General features: G+C 38.4%; 1 protein-coding gene across 5 annotated transcripts in view; it reads right to left on the reverse strand.

Annotated features, from left to right (window-relative positions):
- Positions 1-18,658, reverse strand: part of STAG2 (STAG2 cohesin complex component) — a 154,731-nt gene that overhangs the window by 10,440 nt on the left and 125,633 nt on the right. For all 5 annotated transcript variants that reach the window (XM_066248616.1, XM_066248617.1, XM_066248619.1 and 2 more), the window contains exons 26-30: positions 17,756-17,857; positions 13,556-13,704; positions 11,223-11,351; positions 6,997-7,220; positions 2,031-2,220 (exon numbers count right to left, since the gene is read on the reverse strand). In XM_066248616.1, the coding sequence (XP_066104713.1) occupies positions 2,031-2,220; positions 6,997-7,220; positions 11,223-11,351; positions 13,556-13,704; positions 17,756-17,857 (794 nt within the window). The remainder of the gene's footprint in view (positions 1-2,030; positions 2,221-6,996; positions 7,221-11,222; positions 11,352-13,555; positions 13,705-17,755; positions 17,858-18,658) is intronic.

Below are 18,658 nucleotides of genomic sequence, written 5' to 3' on the forward strand. Positions count from 1 at the left end.
AGTCTTAGGTGAGGCAACTGTGAAAGGAAAGTATGTGCTTTGTGGACATTATAGAAAACAAGAAATCAGTCTGAATTTCATTTGGAGTGTAAGGAAGATTATATGATATAAACTATATATATAAATAAATAAAATCAGAGAACTTGCAAGTATTTTCAGTTATAGGGCAGATATCATTACAGAAAAATCATTGTAAAACAAAAATATTTTAAGGTATCAAGTAATTGACCACTTATGGTACAACAATGAAAATATTCTTCCAGTAATAATTATTTAACTGTGCAGTCAGCAGGGGAAGTTTATCTCTAAGGGGAATTAAAACAGACCACAAAAGACAAACGACAAATGATACTGCACAATGAGATGCTGTGGAAGATCTTGGAAACTGGTGGAAAGTCTTCAGGGAAGAAATACAGACCAAATGATTGCAGGCAAAATCCCAGAATGTTTTGACTGGTGACTGGTTGGACACTAAGAAACTAGCTGTTGACTCCAACATGAAATAAGAGCACATATGAAGGGGAATGTGGCCATAGAACCAGGCATAGGAAACAGAACCATGTGACAGTATAGATGCTGACCATATTAAACAAGTTGGGATCAGAATCTACAGATGTGACAGTGTGTACAATTGTAGAGGTTCTGAAGGCCACCAGAGATAAAGAAAGTGAATTTAAATACAAGACTATTCATTTGGTAAATGGTAACTTCTTAAGCAAAATAGGTGAAATTCTCATCATTTAAAAACCAACAAAACAAACTGCCATTTAAAGAGGTAACAATTACTATCTCCCAATATTAAAACATATACAACATTATGTTAAAATCAAAGCTTTCAAACCCAAAACTGAAAATAATCAGAATCATCTACAGATTGTGACATTTCTTTTGAAGCCAAAGCTAATAAAGATTTTTAAAGCTCTCATACAGATTCCAATAAAAACAAAGTATTTCAATGTTAAACTATAATTTTTTTAAGCACTGGACATTTACTCATTCAATGAACATTTACTTAGCACTTTCTATGTGCCAAGTGCTGACAGGCAACGAAAGCGGTCCCTGCCCTTAAGGAGCTCACAGTCTAGAGAAAAGGAAAAACTCATAAACAAATCACTATAATACGATGTGGTAAATGCTATAAGAAATATAAATATAGACAGTGTGATGGGAACAGAGATGAGCACAGCTTCCTGTAAGGCGATACCTGACCTTGTCCTTTTATAATACCAGTTGTCAGGGAATGGGATATGACACTAATATGTAGGCAGGGGCCATATTCTGGAAGATCTTGCATGCCATGAGCTAAGGAGTTTGAACTTTTTCCTGTAGGCAATGAGGAGCCATCAAAAGGTTTTCAGTGAAGGAGTTACATGACTAGACTTTTATTCTAGAATAGTAATTCTGGGTGGCAGCGTGAATGCTGGAGTGGTGGCAGCGGGAGTGAGGGAGGAGTTGGTGAGAGGATCAATGGGAGATTTGAGGGAAGGAAACGAGTTAGAAAGCTCATATAATAATTCAGGTGAGAATGAGAGCCTGAACTAAGGTGGGGAATTAATTAAGATGTAACAAAAACTAGGTATTTTAGCTATAATTTTGTGTACCAAAATAAACAAGGATTCTGGTTTAAACTTTTCCAACAGATCAACCTAATTTGGTCCTTAGCTAACTGGTTAATTTTTTTATCTGTTGGAAAGACAAATTTTTAGTTCCTTGATTATTTCAGCTTACTCTAGAGAGTTTGCTGACATTTTTAATAAGGCACACATTGAGATATGTTAACATGAATTAGCGAACTTCCTAGACTCAGACAATAAGGCACTCTCACTTACATGGCATGCTGAAGGTTAGTTCGCAGTTTACCATAGCTCACTGCTGCTCTCTCCTGCTGCTGCCTGGCTTCCTCTTGCTGTCTTTGAGCTAACATCCATGTTACCTGCGTGCTTCAAGAAGAATTTTATTCTTCTTTTAACTTAACTTTTTTCTGTGTAATTCATACAGTTCTAGCACAGAAAATGATCAAATGTACTTACTTATAATCAAGAGGAGTTTGATGATGTTCAGTCTGCATTGGATAGACACCCATGAAGCTGTCCTCGGGTCGTAATCTTTTGGGCTCTCTCATAATTGTTGAGGTGAGCTGTGGTGTCTGCATCATAACTTGAGTGTGCAGTGTCTGCTCTCTGCTTAACCACATACTGTCACTACTACTGCTTTCTTCAGCTGAAAAAGAAAATCAACGGCACTGAAGTTCAGCCACTAATTTTGACTAATCAGATGTCTAACACAATCTCTTCAGGTCAAAAAACACCTGCTTGTCCCATACCAAGAGCTTGGAAGAAAGGATGCAAAGGTAGGTAAGGTGCAGCCCCCTACCCTGCCCTTATAATTTAGGTATGAAGGAAGAAAACAAGGCAATTATGACAGTGTGGGAAGTGCTAGCAGAGAAGGAAGCACAGGTAGAATGAAAGCAATAAGAAGGATCAGAGCCAAATACCTGGAAGTGACTTCTAACTATAGTAGATATTGGGAGCACTAGTCAGGGGGAACACATAAGCAAACTCACTGGGGCACTAAACAACTGAACCATACCAATATACTGTTACTTAGCAGTTTTGACTAATAATATGTCAAGTTCATGTGGTTCAAACTAAGAGTTTGGTATTCCTGAAGTAAGCAGCAAAAGGTAATGCTGAATGAAAAAAGAGACAGGAATCAGTCTATGAAAAGTTTTGTAAGCTGTGCTAAGGTGACAAGAACTGCTGCTGAAAGTTTTAAGGAATCAATGTGAAAGTTACATGTTTCAGTGAAAGCATACAATGGGGCAGTGTAGAAGGAGGACTTTAGAATATGAAGAATAGCGAGCAAACCGGACAGTTAGGAGGCTAACTGTGTAGTCCAGATGAGTCAAAGGGGAGAACGGGAATGGAGATAGTAAGAATGGTTCCCGGCCCTTGGCGGCTGGCTCACAGGAGAAGCAACCATCTGAGTCTCTCCAGCTCCATCTCTATCTCCCTCTCCCCTTCCTGCAGCCACTGGCTCATAGACTGGTCTAGTGTCAGCTTCAGGCACCAAAAATAGCTCAGTCAATTCAAGCATCAGCCCCAGATAGGAGTTTCCAGGTGGATCCGAATCAGAACGCACGAGTGAGTTCTGTTTCACTATCTCCCCCTTCTCTTAACTTCTTTAAAGAAAGGAGAAGAAAAAAAGAATGAATGATTCCCGCCTGACCAGGCGGTGGCACAGTGGATAGTGTTGGACTGGGATGTGGAGGACCCAGGTTCAAGACTTGAGGGCGCCGGCTTGAATGCGGGTTCATCTGGTGTGAGCAAAGCTCAACAGCTTGAGCCCAAGGTCGCTGGCTCGAGCAAGGGGTCACTCGGTCTGCTGAAGGCCCTGGTCAAGGCACATATGAGAAAGCAATCATTGAACAACTAAGGTGCTGCAACGAAGAATTGATGCTTCTCATCTCTGTCCCTTACAGTCTCTGTCCCTATCTGTCCCTCTCTCTGCCACCAAAAAAAGAAAAGAAAAAAAGAAAAGAAAAGAAAAGAAAAAAAAAAGGATTCCCAGTTTGTAGGATGTTCATCGCTGAGCAGGCCTAAGAACAACTTCAAGGGAAGCCCAAATCCATATCCATTAAACCTTGGACTGAAAAGACCAGGTTTCAAGCCTGGAAAACCTACCTATTTTCAAATGTCTGTAGTTGCTGCCATAACTAATAAAAGATAAATTCAAATGCAAATCTTACTAAATTCACAGTCATTTTGAAAAATCACTGATTTGGGATGGGAAATTAATAGCGATTGATTGAACTTGAGTTTGGAGGAAAACTATTTTATTAGATGATCAAATCTGTGCATAGAGAGCCTGCCAGGTGGCAGCGCAGTGCATGGCATGTCCCCCGGGAGTGTTGAGCAACCAGGGCACACGTGAGAGGCAATCAGTAAACAACTACAGTGAAGCAACTACAAGTTGATGCTTCTTGCTCCCCCAGCCCCTGCCTAAAATCAATAAAATCTTTAAAATACACTGCTCACAAAAATTAGGGGACTAGGGAACGTGCAGATGCTCCAGTACCTTCAGCCTTTGTATAGTGTGTTTTCACCAATGAAAGTTGGTTTTGCATCTCACTTGCAAAATTGAACAATTTTCTTTGACTTGTCATTTGCTTTTCTGATATTTTTGTTTATTTTTTTAAAAAAATCAAATGCTATAAATATGGGGGTGCATTTCTCCTTCTGGAACCGTTCTATGGTGTCCTTGGGGTATATTCCTAAAAATGGGATGGCTGGGTCAAAAGGCAGTTCGATTTTTAATTTTTTGAGGAATCTCCATACTGTTTTCCACAGTGGCTGCAGGAGTCTGCATTCCCACCAGCAGTGCAGGAGGGTTCCCTTTTCTCCACATTCTCGCCAGCACTTACTCTGTGTTGTTTTGTTGATGAGCGCCATTCTGACTGGTGTGAGGTGATATCTCATTGTGGTTTTAATTTGCATTTCTCTAATGATTAATGATGTTGAGCTTTTTTTCATATGCCTATTGGCCATCTGTATATCCTCTTTGGAGAAGTGTCTATTCATTTCTTTTTCCCATTTTTTGATTGGATTGTTTGTCTTCCTGGTGTTGAGATTTACAAGTTCTTTATAAATTTTGGTTATTAACCCCTTATCAGACATACTGTCAAATATGTTCTCCCATTGTGTAGTTTGTCTTTTTATTCTGTTCTTATTGTCTTTGGCTGTGCAAAAGCTTTTTAGTTTGATATAGTCCCATTTGTTTATCCTCTCTTTTATTTCCCTTGCCCATGGAGATAAATCAGCAAATATATCGCTGCGAGAGATGTCGGAGAGAGGGGTGGGGAGGGGGCGAGGAAGGAGAGGGAGGGGCACAAAGAAAACCAGATAGAAGGTGACGGAGGACGATTTGACTTTGAGTGAGGGGTATGCAGCATAATCAAATGTCAAAATAATCTGGAGATATTTTCTCGGAACATATGTACCCTGATTTATCAATGTCACTGCATTAAAATTAATAAAAATAAGATTTAAAAAACTCAAATGCTTCTTTTTTTAATCGCTTCATATTCATTTTGAAATATCCCCTAATATTTGTGAGTGGTATATATATGTGCATATATATAGATGATTTTTAAGAAAAAGTACAAAAATATGTGCTAATAGCTAAAAACCAATATAATAATAGATGGATTAGACATAAATTTCACAATTTGCAGTATAATTCTATCAACCTTAAGTTCTACTATGTTTAGGCTCCAATTATGTTTTCCAAAGCACACTAATCTGGACAACCTATCAGTGTTTATCTTTCCTTCTTCAAACTTACTAATGACTCAATTTCTACGACACTCTCCAAGAACCTAAACAAAGAGAGTACTCACTTTTTCTAAAAAACTGAAATATCTGGTTTGATAATCTATCTTTAAGATGTTATATAAATACCAATTCATACATGTTCTATAAAGTTTAAGGAATATGAGGTTTGATGGCCCAGCACAAATATGTAACTATTAACTGTTTATTCAAATGAGAAAAAAAACTTTTAGGGTTAGTTATAGTAATATACAAGAAAAATTGGTTTTGACAAGTCCTCTACTAAAATAAGGCAAGTTTATTTTAACTCGCTATAAACCATTAGCCCTAACTACTTTAAATGCTTGGGAAAATTGTAAAAGAGATTTTCCCATTGACTGGGATAATGGAACTATATGACAAAGTAAGTATAATCGAATGTTGTACAAATTATAAATTTATGTCTTTATATTATTGGACAAAAGATTAAAACCATTGCTCCATGGAACAATCAAGTTTTAAACACTATACACCTGATAATGGCTAAAAAGTTATTTGGCAATTTTAAAATATGGCCCCCAAATCTCTGCCACTCCTCACATAGGGGAGTTGCGTCCCATCGCCTGACCCTGGGCCCCATGACTGACAAATGGAATATGGTGTAACATCATGCTAGGCCCGTGTCTGGCCTGAAGAAACTGGCAGCTTCCTCTCCTGTCTCTTGAGACCTTTACTCTTAAGAGTTCAGGAAGAGGCTGTGAGAAGGCAAACAGCCACATGAAGAGGTCACATGCAGGTGTTCTGAGAGAATCCAGCTGAGGTCCCAGCTGGCAGCCTGCATGAGATCTATTTGTAAGTGCAAATGGCTCCGTACAACGCCAGTCAGCAGCATTTGAGGTTTCCTAACTGAAGCAGCGTCAGTCACTAGGTCCTAAGTTTTGAGGTAGTGTGTTACTCGGCGATAATAACTGGAACAAATTTTGATAACTATGCTAATTTATTTAAAAGTTCCTAAAGAAAGGAAGGAAGTCCCTAGGCCCACTTTGAACCAACCCTGCAGTGCTAGGAGTCCAAGAGATTCATGTGTCATAATACATTACTACCTCTAAGATTAGAGACAGCAATTTGTATTTCTATGAAGGTCTTCATAATTTTACAATTATGAAACTCTTTATAGAAACCCAAAAGCTGCTACCTCTGGATCTCCTGCTCCACTTGAACTAGATGGATCCGATCTCTCAGGCACTACCCAGCTCTGTGACACAGTACACAGCCCTGTGCGTACGAAACAGCGCAGTGATTGAAAGCAGGCACTCTGGAGTAAGACTGCCTGATTCTACTACTTAATATCGGAGTGATTTTAGGTAAGTCACTCAATCTGTCTGTACTGGTTTGCTCATCTGAAAAATGAGGATGTACCTAGAGTTGTGAGAACTGAGCTTATGTATAAAAAATGCTTGAAACAGCACATTCACATATAATGAAAACACTGCACCAGATAATGTTTACACTTGATCTTACTACCCAAAAGGCCGACAAGAGATGCCAAATATTATTTAACAAGACAAATCTCAAATTATAAAAATAATAATAGAGTGAATTTAGTGATGCTTCAGCTGGTAAATATAAGGAATAAATATAAACAGAAAAAAAACTAAAACAATGAAGACTATAACTGTGTTCTTACTGAGTGTGAGCTGCATGCCTTCAACCACTTTCCGTTTTCCTGTAGACGGTTTTGACTTTTTACTCCGCACAGTTGACCCCCGACTGCTAATTCCACTAATGACTGACATAGTGTCATCATCACCACCAGCTAGCAAAGAATTTCGGTAAGACATCAGTGGAAGCCACACATCTTCTCTTCGAAGTGACATATGAAATGTCATAAACTTTTCCAAGTAAACATACCTTAAAAAGAAGTAGAAACCATTAGCTTTGATAAATAAAACTGTACTAAATTTTTATTCTTTATTACTCCTAGTACCTTAAGACTCACATACCATGTGGAACATTCAATGATTTACTTAGAATTCAATAAAAAAGTGACGTAAATTAGAATGAAACAAAATACTGGTTAATAAGCCCAATTTCCTCCAAACATCTACAGTAGAGAACCAGTTAGAAGGGGCCGGAAGACAACTGGACTGTGGGTGATGGGATGAAGCATAATCAAATGTCAAAATAACCTGGAGATGTTTTCTCTGAACATATGTACCCTGATTTATCAATGTCACCCCATTAAAATTAAAAAAAAAAAGAAGGGGTCAGGAAAAAAAATTCCTACACTAATCCTGACTCTTCCTCCCCTCCTGGAGTCATGAGAGTGACGCACACCTCTAGAAAAAGGGATCACCAGTCCCTTACATGGAAATCTGTATTCTGTAACATTTTATATGCTTTCTAATAATCATCATTTTGAAATTCTCTGCAGGTGCAAAACTTGTAAACTAAGCAAACGGAGACTAGCTTTAGACTTCCTAACAAGCTAACCCCAATGTTCTTAGCAAAAGTAACTTCATTTAGCTTCTCTCCTTATCCTAAAGTTTCCGTGGTCGGCAAACTGCGGCTCGCGAGCCACATGCAGCTCTTTGGCCCCTTGAGTGTGGCTCTTCCACAAAATACCATGTGCGGGCGCTACCTCGATAAGGAACGTACCTTCCTATACAGTTTAAGTTTAAAAAATTTGGCTCTCAAAAGAAATTTCAATCGTTGTACTGTTGATATTTGCCTCTGTTGACTAATGAATTTGCCAACTAAACATTTTCCACTATTGTGGCGACAGGGATAGGTTGTAAATCCTAAAAGGTGAGGGAATGTCTTTCTCAGACATGAAAAACATTCATCACTACTATGTTATCTTATAGTCTTAATGTGTAAGAATATTTTTTCCTTTTGATAGATCCTATAAACATTGCAAGAAGACAGCAAAAACTCAATAAGCTTGTTAGTAAGTGACTTTTGTACCATGCTCCTCCTCCCTTTCCCCAACCAGTATAAAAGCAGCCTCAGAACTGTGATCCATGCTTCACCATTTGGTTTTGGTGATACCCCGTGTATGTCGTTGGCTTAATAATAAAACTCCTTCTAATAAAAATAAATAAATAAATAAAACATATACAGTAACAATTAAAGAATATTAATTTTTTCTTTCTCAAGATGTCTTCTTTCCACCTCACTTTTCAGGCCCTCTGTTAGAACAAACTGAAATCGTATTTATGGAAAGAGAACTGGATTCAAAAATCACACAATTTGGGGTCTAGTTCTATCAACTCCCGGCTGTGTGAGACCAGCGTTATTTGACCGTTCCATCTCTGCCTCATCAGTAACTGAAGAGTAATTCTGTATTTCAGAATCTCACATTAAAACAATTCAGGGGCCCTGGCCGGTTGGCTCAGCGGGAGAGCGTTGGCCTGGCGTGCGGGGGACCTGGGTTTGATTCCCGGCCAGGGCACATAGGAGAAGCGCCCATTTGCTTCTCCAACCCCCCTCCTTCCTCTCTGTCTCTCTCTTCCCCTCCCGCTGCCAAGGCTCCATTGGAGCAAAGATGGCCCGGGTGCTGGGGATGGCTCCTTGGCCTCTGCCCCAGGCGCTAGAGTGGCTCTGGTCGCGGCAGAGCGACGCCCCAGAGGGGCAGAGCATCGCCCCCTGGTGGGCAGAGCGTTGCCCCTGGTGGGAGTGCTGGGTTGATCCCAGTCGGGCGCATGCGGGAGTCTGTCTGACAGTCTCTCCCCGTTTCCAGCTTCAGAAAAATACAAAAAAAAAAAAAGAAGAAGAAGAAAAAAAAAGAAAAAGAAAAAGAAAAAAAAACAATTCAGGGAATTTCAGCTTAGTATTTGTGAAGCATCTACTATGGCACTGGGGACAGATATAAAGATGAATGAGATATCGTCGGTGCTGCCTGCAAAAAAGTTTCGGCCTGATGGAAGTCAAACATTTATGTTCCCTGGGATCCAAAGTATCACCAGGATTCTATGCTTATATGTAATACAGCAATCAAAATTTGGCTAACATTTGTGTGACTATTATGTACTAGATGCTTTTCTCTTGGATGCTTTAACTTAATTCTTACAATCTTATGAGGGAGACATTCTCCCCATTTAACAGATGAAGAAAAAATGAAAACGTGGTATATCCATGATTTAAATCCCAGGTTTCTGACAATAAGAGTTCAGTGCTTTACTGTCTAAATTATGCTTTAAATACACAACCACAATTTTTTGTCAACTACCTATAAGGTGCAATTCAAATACTTTCTAGCATAATGACTAATTTCAATAAATTCAAAATTACCAGTTTTGAATGCTATTAAAGAGAACAGGAGGTATCAGTTATAAGCACACTGCTTTTATTATCTGTTCAGTATTTCTTCTTAACTGCAATATATTTCAGCTATATACAGTGAGTGGTGCAGCACTCCTCAAAGTGTGGTCTGTGAACTAGCTGAAAGTCTGAGAAGTATTACCAGTCTACGACAAGATATGGAACTTGAGCCAAAATATACTGCTCACAAAAACTAGGGGATCTTTCAAAATGAGTATGAAGCAATAAAATACCCCCTAATTTTTGTGAGCAGTATATAATAACTGGCAGAGGCACAACCGTGTATCCACCACTAGCGAGAGTTACAGTGCTGCTTATGTCCCAGGATATGTGTATCAGATCAAGATGTTGTATACCTTAAGCTTTACACATTATGTCAACCGTATCTCAATAAAGTTGAAAAATATTTTTTTAGAAAAGATGAATAATATCTCATCTATTGCATAACACGGTGATTACACCTGGATGATGTTGTATAATATAATACTGTTATAATTGAAAATAGAACTGAAGTGCTTTTTAAAAAGGTAAACATGTGAGGTGATAAAAATAATAATTAACTTGATTATGGAAATCCTTTCACAGTGTATACATATATAAAACCAACATGCTATATATATTAAATGTCACAATTTTATTTCTCCTCAATTTTGAGTATCCTGTTTAAATGACCTATTGAGGACAGGACGTCTGACTGGGACGCAGAGGACTCAGGTTTGAAACCCTGAGGTTGCTAGCTTGAGTGTGGGATCATAGACATGACCCTATGGTCACTGGCTTGAGAAAGGGGTCACTAGCTCTCTTGTAGTCCCCTGATCAAGGTACATATGAGAAAGCAATCAATGAATGACTAAGGAGCCGCAATGAAAAATTGATGCTTCTCATTTCTCCCCCTTGCTGCTTGTCTGTCCCTCTCTCTGACTCTCTCTCAGTCTGTCAATAAAAAATAAAAAGTTTCAAAAGGGGAAAGCAGGGAGGAGTTTGACATCCCAGTGTAGGTAGGACACAGACTAAGATGTTCCTAATGCATCACCAATATTATTTTTTTTTTCTTTTTCATTTTTCTGAAGCTGGAAACAGGGAGAGACAGTCAGACAGACTCCCGCATGCGCCCAACCGGGATCCACCCGGCACGCCCACCATGGGGCGATGCTCTGCCCACCAGGGGGCGATGCTCTGCCCATCCTGGGCGTCGCCATGTTGCGACCAGAGCCACTCTAGCGCCTGAGGCAGAGGCCACAGAGCCATCCCCAGCGCCCGGGCCATCTTTGCTCCAATGGAGCCTTGGCTGCGGGAGGGGAAGAGAGAGACAGAGAGGAAAGCGCGGCGGAGGGGTGGAGAAGCAAATGGGCGCTTCTCCTGTGTGCCCTGGCCGGGAATCGAACCCGGGTCCTCCGCACGCTAGGCCGACGCTCTACTGCTGAGCCAACCGGCCAGGGCCTTCACCAATATTATTATCTATTAAATATTCCCTATTTAATTAGGCTACAATTCTAATCTCTACATGTAGAAGGGAGAAAAATCAAGTACAATTATTGATCTTTAAGAATGATAAAACAAAATTAAGTATAGAGTATTTCTAACACTTACACTGTTCTTTTGTCTTGCCGGAGTAGTTTAGAAGAAAATTCACTCAGTATATCAAGAAATGCCAGATTTAGAGGTGGATGGCTCTCTCCTTGTGGATTAGGTTCTTTAAAAGCAAATTCTATGCCATCTCTGCAAGAAAAAAAGACAAGTATTTAAGGGACTACAGTACAAAATTTAACAACTAAGAAAGAAAATTTCTCTTTATATAAAATACTTTCATTCCTCTATTAGATGTTTTCTTTGTCATGCATTTAATATGAGGAAGAGAGAGATTAAGAAGACTATAATGTGATAATAAGCAAATATATTTATATTTTATGCCACTGTTACCATCTTCAAAACAAAACAAAGGCCCACAGCACACCAGCTAGTCCCTAGAGAGAACATGGTTTGATTTATCTCCATTCTCTCCTTGCTTCTCCTCTCCACAGAAAATACCCCAAATGCTCTCAAGTAATGATCAAAACATTTTCTGTATTTTTTAAGACATAAAGTAGAACTACTATTATAACACACAGGACTAACATAAAAATAATCATTTAAGACTATTTGTAATGACCCATTTTTTTTATTTATTCACTTTTATAGAGGAGAGGGGGGGAGAGGAGAGAGACACAGAGAGAGAAGGGGGGAGGAACTGGAAACATCAACTCCCATATGTGCCTTGACCAGGCAAGCCCAGGGTTTCGAACCGGTGACCTCAGCATTTCCAGGTCGACGCTTTATCCACTGTGCCACCACAGGTCAGGCCTGTAATGACCCGTTTAAGAGTAAAGTTTAAAAGTTAAACTCCAGTAAGGGCCCATTTTAACTCTATTTAACAATAAAACCTCTATAAATCAAGACAACAACCCAACATTATACTCTACCAAAAATATTACTGTGTAAAAAATAATCCTGATGATAATTCAGAGGCAACAAAGAAGGCTATTACATAAAGGAAATAACATTATTTCAATATATAAAGAATTCCAATATACCAATAATTATACATAAAACTGTAGTAATAAAATTATTATTACATATATGATCTTTAAATAATACCTAAAAGTATCATCCAATCTATTAAAAGGCATAAAGAAATTCCAGATTTTTAAAGCAAGGTGGAAAAGGAAAGAGTAAATTAAAGTTGGGGCAAGTACAGTATCAACTTAAAGAAAAGAACATTTCTGGAAGGAGATATATTCAATGCTGTAATTAAGATGAGAAGAGACACACGCAAATAAAGCAGAGCTTCCAATGGAAGTCCACGCCTCTTGATTTCCCCAGTTAACAGATCCAGGGTATACACCCGCATGTTGGTTATGTTAATGGTCTAAAATACACTCAAAAGGAAAACTGACCACTAAATCACATGCTTCAGATAAAGTTAGATCATTTTCAATTTTTGTAACACAAAGAAAATATGCAAACAGAAAAAAAGAATGTGGATCAAAACAAGAGAAAAGGTTACTACAATACAGAGAACAGAATCAGAAAGAGACAACTTGAAATAAAGAATTCAAATCTCAAAAATTTCTCTAACTAGAAGTCAAATTATGACAAAAGCTGTTAAGGGAGATACGCCTGATAAATATATATGCTGCTCTTCTTCATTTAATTTATAAAAATTGTGTTTTTTTTAATTGCTTTTAGAGAGGAAGGGACATAGAGAAAAGGAGGGGGAGAGAAGGAAGGGGAAAGGCGAAGGAGGGAGGGAGAGGGGGGAGAGAGGAAGGGGGGAGAGAGGAAGGGAGGAGAGAGGAAGGGAGGAGAGAGGGAGAGAGGGAGAGAGGGATGGAGGAGGAGGGGAAGGAGAAAATGAGAGAACGAAACATCGATCTGCTCCTGTGTGTGCCCTGACCAGTGATCAAACCGGCAACCTCTGCACTTTGGGACGATGCTCTAACCAACCAAGCTATCCGGCCAGGGCTTCTATGGTTTTAATTAAAGCAAAGACTTTCTATGAAAGGAGTTTTAGTACCAGCTAATGTGTTAATGGATAGCACTACAACAGACTCTTAATAAGAGATATGCCCTGCCCTGAGGTGGCGCAGTGGATAGAGCATTCAGCTGGAACACTGAGGTGGCAGATTCAAAACCCCAGGCTTGCCCGTCAGGGCAAAGAGAAACAATCAATAAACAACTAAAGTGAAGCAACTACAAGCTGATGCTTCTCGCTCACTTTCTCTCTAGAAATCAATAAAATCTTTTTTTTAAGAGGTATGCCGCACATTTGCAAACAAATAATTAATTAAACATCAACTGAATTTAATTATTCTAAACAAAAGAGCTAGATTGAAAATTTTCATGATTAAAAAACAAGAGAGCTGAATAAAATATTTGGAGATTACTTGTGTAGCATAGCAATGGCCTCTCTTGTTTTCAACTGATCCAGTCCAAAAGTTAAAGCAAAACGTCGAGCAAGTTCTTTTATGCCACTGAATGTTGAGGATGATCTGTCAAAATTATACCCATTTTCCTGTATCATTTCATTAAAAAGCTGTTTGGAAAAAAGGAAAGGAAGCATGTTAACATTTTTAAAAATAACATATTTCCTATTTAAGATATCCTTAAAATCAATGATCTATAAATGAGACATTGTATCTTATTCAAAAACACAGGTTTTTAAAACATATGGTAATAATGACCAAAATTATATAGCACTTCATACACTAGAGATTAGAAACTCTTTGGGTTAGTTACAACGGAATTCTATTCTACTGAAATTAACTGATTATTAAGATAGCATATAAAAATATAACGAAAAAGGAAGCCCATTAAATTATTAGGCAACCATGCTCTGCTATTTACATTTATATAATAAATCTCACAAGAACTTTTATTGTAATGGAAGCAAAAGAATGCGTAATTTTTCAACTACCAAACTGTCAAGCTTTTAAACAGATAATGGTTATTATAAGAATATAGTTCAATGAGCACTTTGATTTGTTGGAAACATCAATTGAGATAACTTTCCTTTCTATAGCTAACCTGGCAAACGGTAATGTAACTTTAGAATTTGATGTCCTTTGACTATACCAGTGGATCTCAAACTTTTTGAAGTTGGGGCGCATTTAAAATCCTAAAAATAATTGTAGGCGCACAATATACAAATTTCTAAGAAATATGTTATAATAATTAAGTCAAATATTAAAGAAAAAATATAAAGTCCAACAGTGCTTTTATGGTAATTAAACAAAATAAATACAACAAAATTATATTTGTTCTGACATTAAAAAACATTTTTATGTTACACTTTTTGAGTTATGCTTTTTAGAATTCATAAAGAGGGGTTAAAAAATTAAAACATAAAAGTTATCTTTTTATATATATATAGATAGTAAGATTTAGTAAATTTGGCAGGTCCCAGCGCAAATGTGTTAAGGTTTTTCATTCTTGTGTTTATGAGAAACATGAGCCTGATGTGTCCTAGTGATTTCTTCAATGTTTGGGCATCTATCTGAAAAGAAAACTCTCATTTCCTCGTCAATACATTGAAGAATCCCTCTCTTTTTACTCTTAATTGTGTTGAGTGCAGAAAGCCCCCAACCATACATATCATCTTAACTTTACACCAAAGAAGGTATAGAAGAAACTTGCCTCCAGTCTTTCTGGGGAACATGGGGGGTAGTGTAAACAATCCAGCACCACAACTTAACAGCCTTTTGCAACCCAATTAGGCAAGTGAGTTGGGAGTTTGGGCAGACTGTCAGCTTACAGTCAATTCCCCACACCTCTGTCCCCCAAAAATCTAAACTCCAAAAACCCTGTTGGTTTTTTGGTCCCCAACAGGCACATTATTTCTCTGAAATACCATAGGGCGCGCCTGGAAATCTTCTAGGACGCACCAGTGAGCCCTGGCGCACACTTTGAGAACCACTGGACTACACATTTCTAATTATTAGACTTTATTATGCAAGAGGAATAATATTAACTGTACACACACACAAGTACAAAAATGTTTGCTTTGGCCCTGGCCAGTTGGCTCAGTTGTAGAGCGTTGGCCCAGCATGTAGAATTCCTGGGTTTAATTCCCAGCCAGGGCACACAGGAGAAGTGACCATCTGCTTCTCCACCCTTCCCCCTCTCCTTTCTCGCCCTCTCTCTCTCTTCCTCTGCCACAGCCAAGGCTCCATTAGAGCAAAGTTGGCCTAGGTGCTGAGGATGGCTCCATGGCCTCCGCCTCAGGCATTACAATGGCTCCGGTCGCAACGGAGCAACGCCCGAGATGGGCAGAGCATTGTTGCCCCCTAGTGGGCATGCCGGGTGAATCCCAGTAGGGTGTATGCAGGAGTCTATCTCTCTGCTTCGCCTCCCTGCTTCTCACTTTAGAAAAATACCTCTCAAAGTTTGTTTTAGCTATATATAATGGCAAAAATTATAATAAGTAAATAAGGAAGGAAGGAAGGAAGGAAGGAAGGAAGGAAGGAAGGAAGGAAGGAAGGAAGGAAGGAAGGAAGGAAGGAAGGAAGGGAAAGAAACAAACAAAAAGAGTTCTTGGTTAAATTAAGGTCCTTCTATAAAGTAGAATATTTAATATTTTTTATTTATTCATTTTGGAGAGGAGAGAGAGAGAGAGAGAGAGAGAAAGAGAGGGGGGGAGGGAAGGAACAGAAAGCATCAACTCCCATATGTGCCTTGACCAGGCAAGCCAAGGGTTTTGAACCAGTGACTACAGCATTCCAGGTCAACACTTTACCCACTGTGCCACCACAGGTCAGGCGAGTGAAGTATTTAATGGCATGAAAGTATTGAGACTTTGTTAAGGCTTGCGAACTAGAATGCACAATGACTTAATTTTGTAAGAACAAGATTTCATATAGGCATAAGAAAGGCTAAGGCTATAAAACCTAAAAGCATTGCTAATTGAGAAAAAATTAAAGATAAATTGTATTGTCCCTAGTTCCTGTATTTTCCGAACTTTCTACAGAAAGCAGCTATTATTTTATAAAAGAAGTTATTTAAATGCTACCTTTAAAACCTTTTAAGTAAAGAATATGCAAATGAATTTAAAACTTTCATACCTAGATTTTGAAAAAGAATAAAGTTTATCAAAATTGAAATGGGCTATGTTTAGAATGCATTTGGCCTCTAGACAAAAGTACACTAAGCAAATAATTTTTACTTAATTAAAGCTGCCTACCAAAATGAAAATGGCTATTCAATTTTGATCATAAGACTAAATTAAAAATTAAAATAAATATGGAAATATACAAAGAAAAAAGTAAAATTCATCTGAACCCTACCAAAGCAAGTAAACCACAGCTAACAGCTTAGTGATTATTTTTCCAGCTGGACATAGAGCTATGTACAATTTTATAGGGATGCTGTATTGTCATCTTGTTTACTTTACATTTAAACTATATATACTGTGGAAATCTTTTCACATTAATGAATACAAACCTACTTAAAACCTATTTTAAGGCCCTGGCCAGTTGGCTCAGCGGTAGAGCGTCGGCCTGGCGTGCAGGGGACCCGGGTTCGATTCCCGGCCAGGGCACATAGGAGAAGCGCCCATTTGCTTCTCCACCCCACCCCACCCTCCTTCCTCTCTGTCTCTCTTTTCCCCTCCCACAGCCGAGGCTCCATTGGAGCAAAGATGGCCCTGCTGCTGGGGATGGCTCCTTGGCCTCTGCTCCAGGCGCTGGAGTGGCTCTGGTCGCAGCAGAGCGACGCCCCGGAGGGGCAGAACATCGCCCCCTGGTGGGCAGAGCGGTCGCCCCTGGTGGGCGTGCCGGGTGGATCCAGGTTGGGTGCATGCGGGTGTCTGTCTGACTGAGGGAGTCTGTCTGACTGTCTCTCCCCGTTTCCAGCTAAAGAAAGAAAGAAAGAAAGAAAAGGGAGGAGGGAGGGAGGGAGGGAGGGAGGGAGGGAGGGAGGGAGGGAGGGAGGGAGGGAGGGAAGAAAAACAAAAAACAAAAACAAAAAAAAACCTATTTTAAGTGCTATGTAACAGCCACTGCAGAAATGTATTCCATAATATATTCACTTAATATCCTATGGGTGAACATTTAGATTATTTCTAATTCCTCGTTATTATATACAATGTTGCTATGTACAATCCTGTACATTCATTTTTGCAAACTTGTCCTATTACTACCTTGGATAAATTTTTTAATGGAGAACTGCTGTCTCAAATGGCACTCATAGAAATTCTGTCATATACTGCCAAAGTGTCTACCAGGAAGGTTGTACAAATATACACTGATAAGACCTATTAGCTATAGGTTTTGCTAAACTTGCCAGTGTGAAACAAAAAAAATCTGACTTGCACAATGTCTACTAGGAAGACTGAATATCTTTTATTTCTACTTTTGTGAATTGTCCACTGCATCCTTTACCCATTTTTCCACTATTACTTTGAGAACTATGCTGCTCACAAAAATTAGGGATGGAGGTTTCCGTAGTGTAGTGGTTATCACGTTCGCCTCACAAAAAATTAGGGGATGTTTTATAGCTTCATATTCATTTTGAAATATCCCCTAATTTTTATGAGCAGTATATTTATTGTTAATTGTTTTAGTGTAAAGCTGGTATTCTTAAAGTCTTACCTGTTGCAAACTGAGAATAAGGGTCTTCGCACATTGAATTTTGTCTATCTGCCTTGTTTTACTCATTGTTTCTTTGATGATATCTCCATAGTCATTATAATACTAAAAAGGAAATTTGTACAAATTAGAGCATTAGCTTTTAAAACTACTGGACAATAAAACTAATTTTAGGTTAATCATGCAAGCATGTCACAAAGTTACATATCTGGCTAAAATCATACCTTTAAAAACACAAAAGAATGTTACCGTAACTTTATTATAAAACAGTAATTAGGTTATTTTCAGAAATAACACAAAGGATACAAAGTTCTTGCGCTCTTTCTGAACTATTAAAAACATGAATATAGTCAGTTACTTCATAACGTATCCATTGCTACTGGCAGTTTCCAACTTTATTAACTTGTCTTATACAAACTAATAATCTGTTAATATTTAAAAGAAAACATTGCAGGTGAACATTTATATCACAGTGCACATAATTTTTTTGAATTCAAGATTGTTTTAAAATGCACACAACTATTAAAGTTAACACAGGATAACCATGCTCTTATGACTAAAAAAAATTGACTTTAATCTATAATACCTAAATTTAAAGTATAAAAGTTTAAAACCTACAAAATGACTTCATAAACAAATTTAGTTTTTTAAATCAATTATTATGCCAAATATCTTATAATGGTTATAATGATTATATAACCATTACAATGGCTATAGAGCTCCATACGTAGGAAAGTATTCCAAAGAGAATTAGATTTTGACAAATTTATTTTATTTCATAAAAGACTTAAAAATAAACACAAACACGCATTTATGGCTGACTGGCAGTGGTGCAGTGGACAGAGCCCTGACCTGGGACACTGAGGACTCAGGTTTGAAACCTTTAGGTCACTGGCGTGAGTGTGG

This window comes from Saccopteryx bilineata, chromosome X (assembly GCF_036850765.1).
Source record: "Saccopteryx bilineata isolate mSacBil1 chromosome X, mSacBil1_pri_phased_curated, whole genome shotgun sequence".
NCBI classification, from domain to species: Eukaryota; Metazoa; Chordata; class Mammalia; order Chiroptera; family Emballonuridae; genus Saccopteryx; species Saccopteryx bilineata.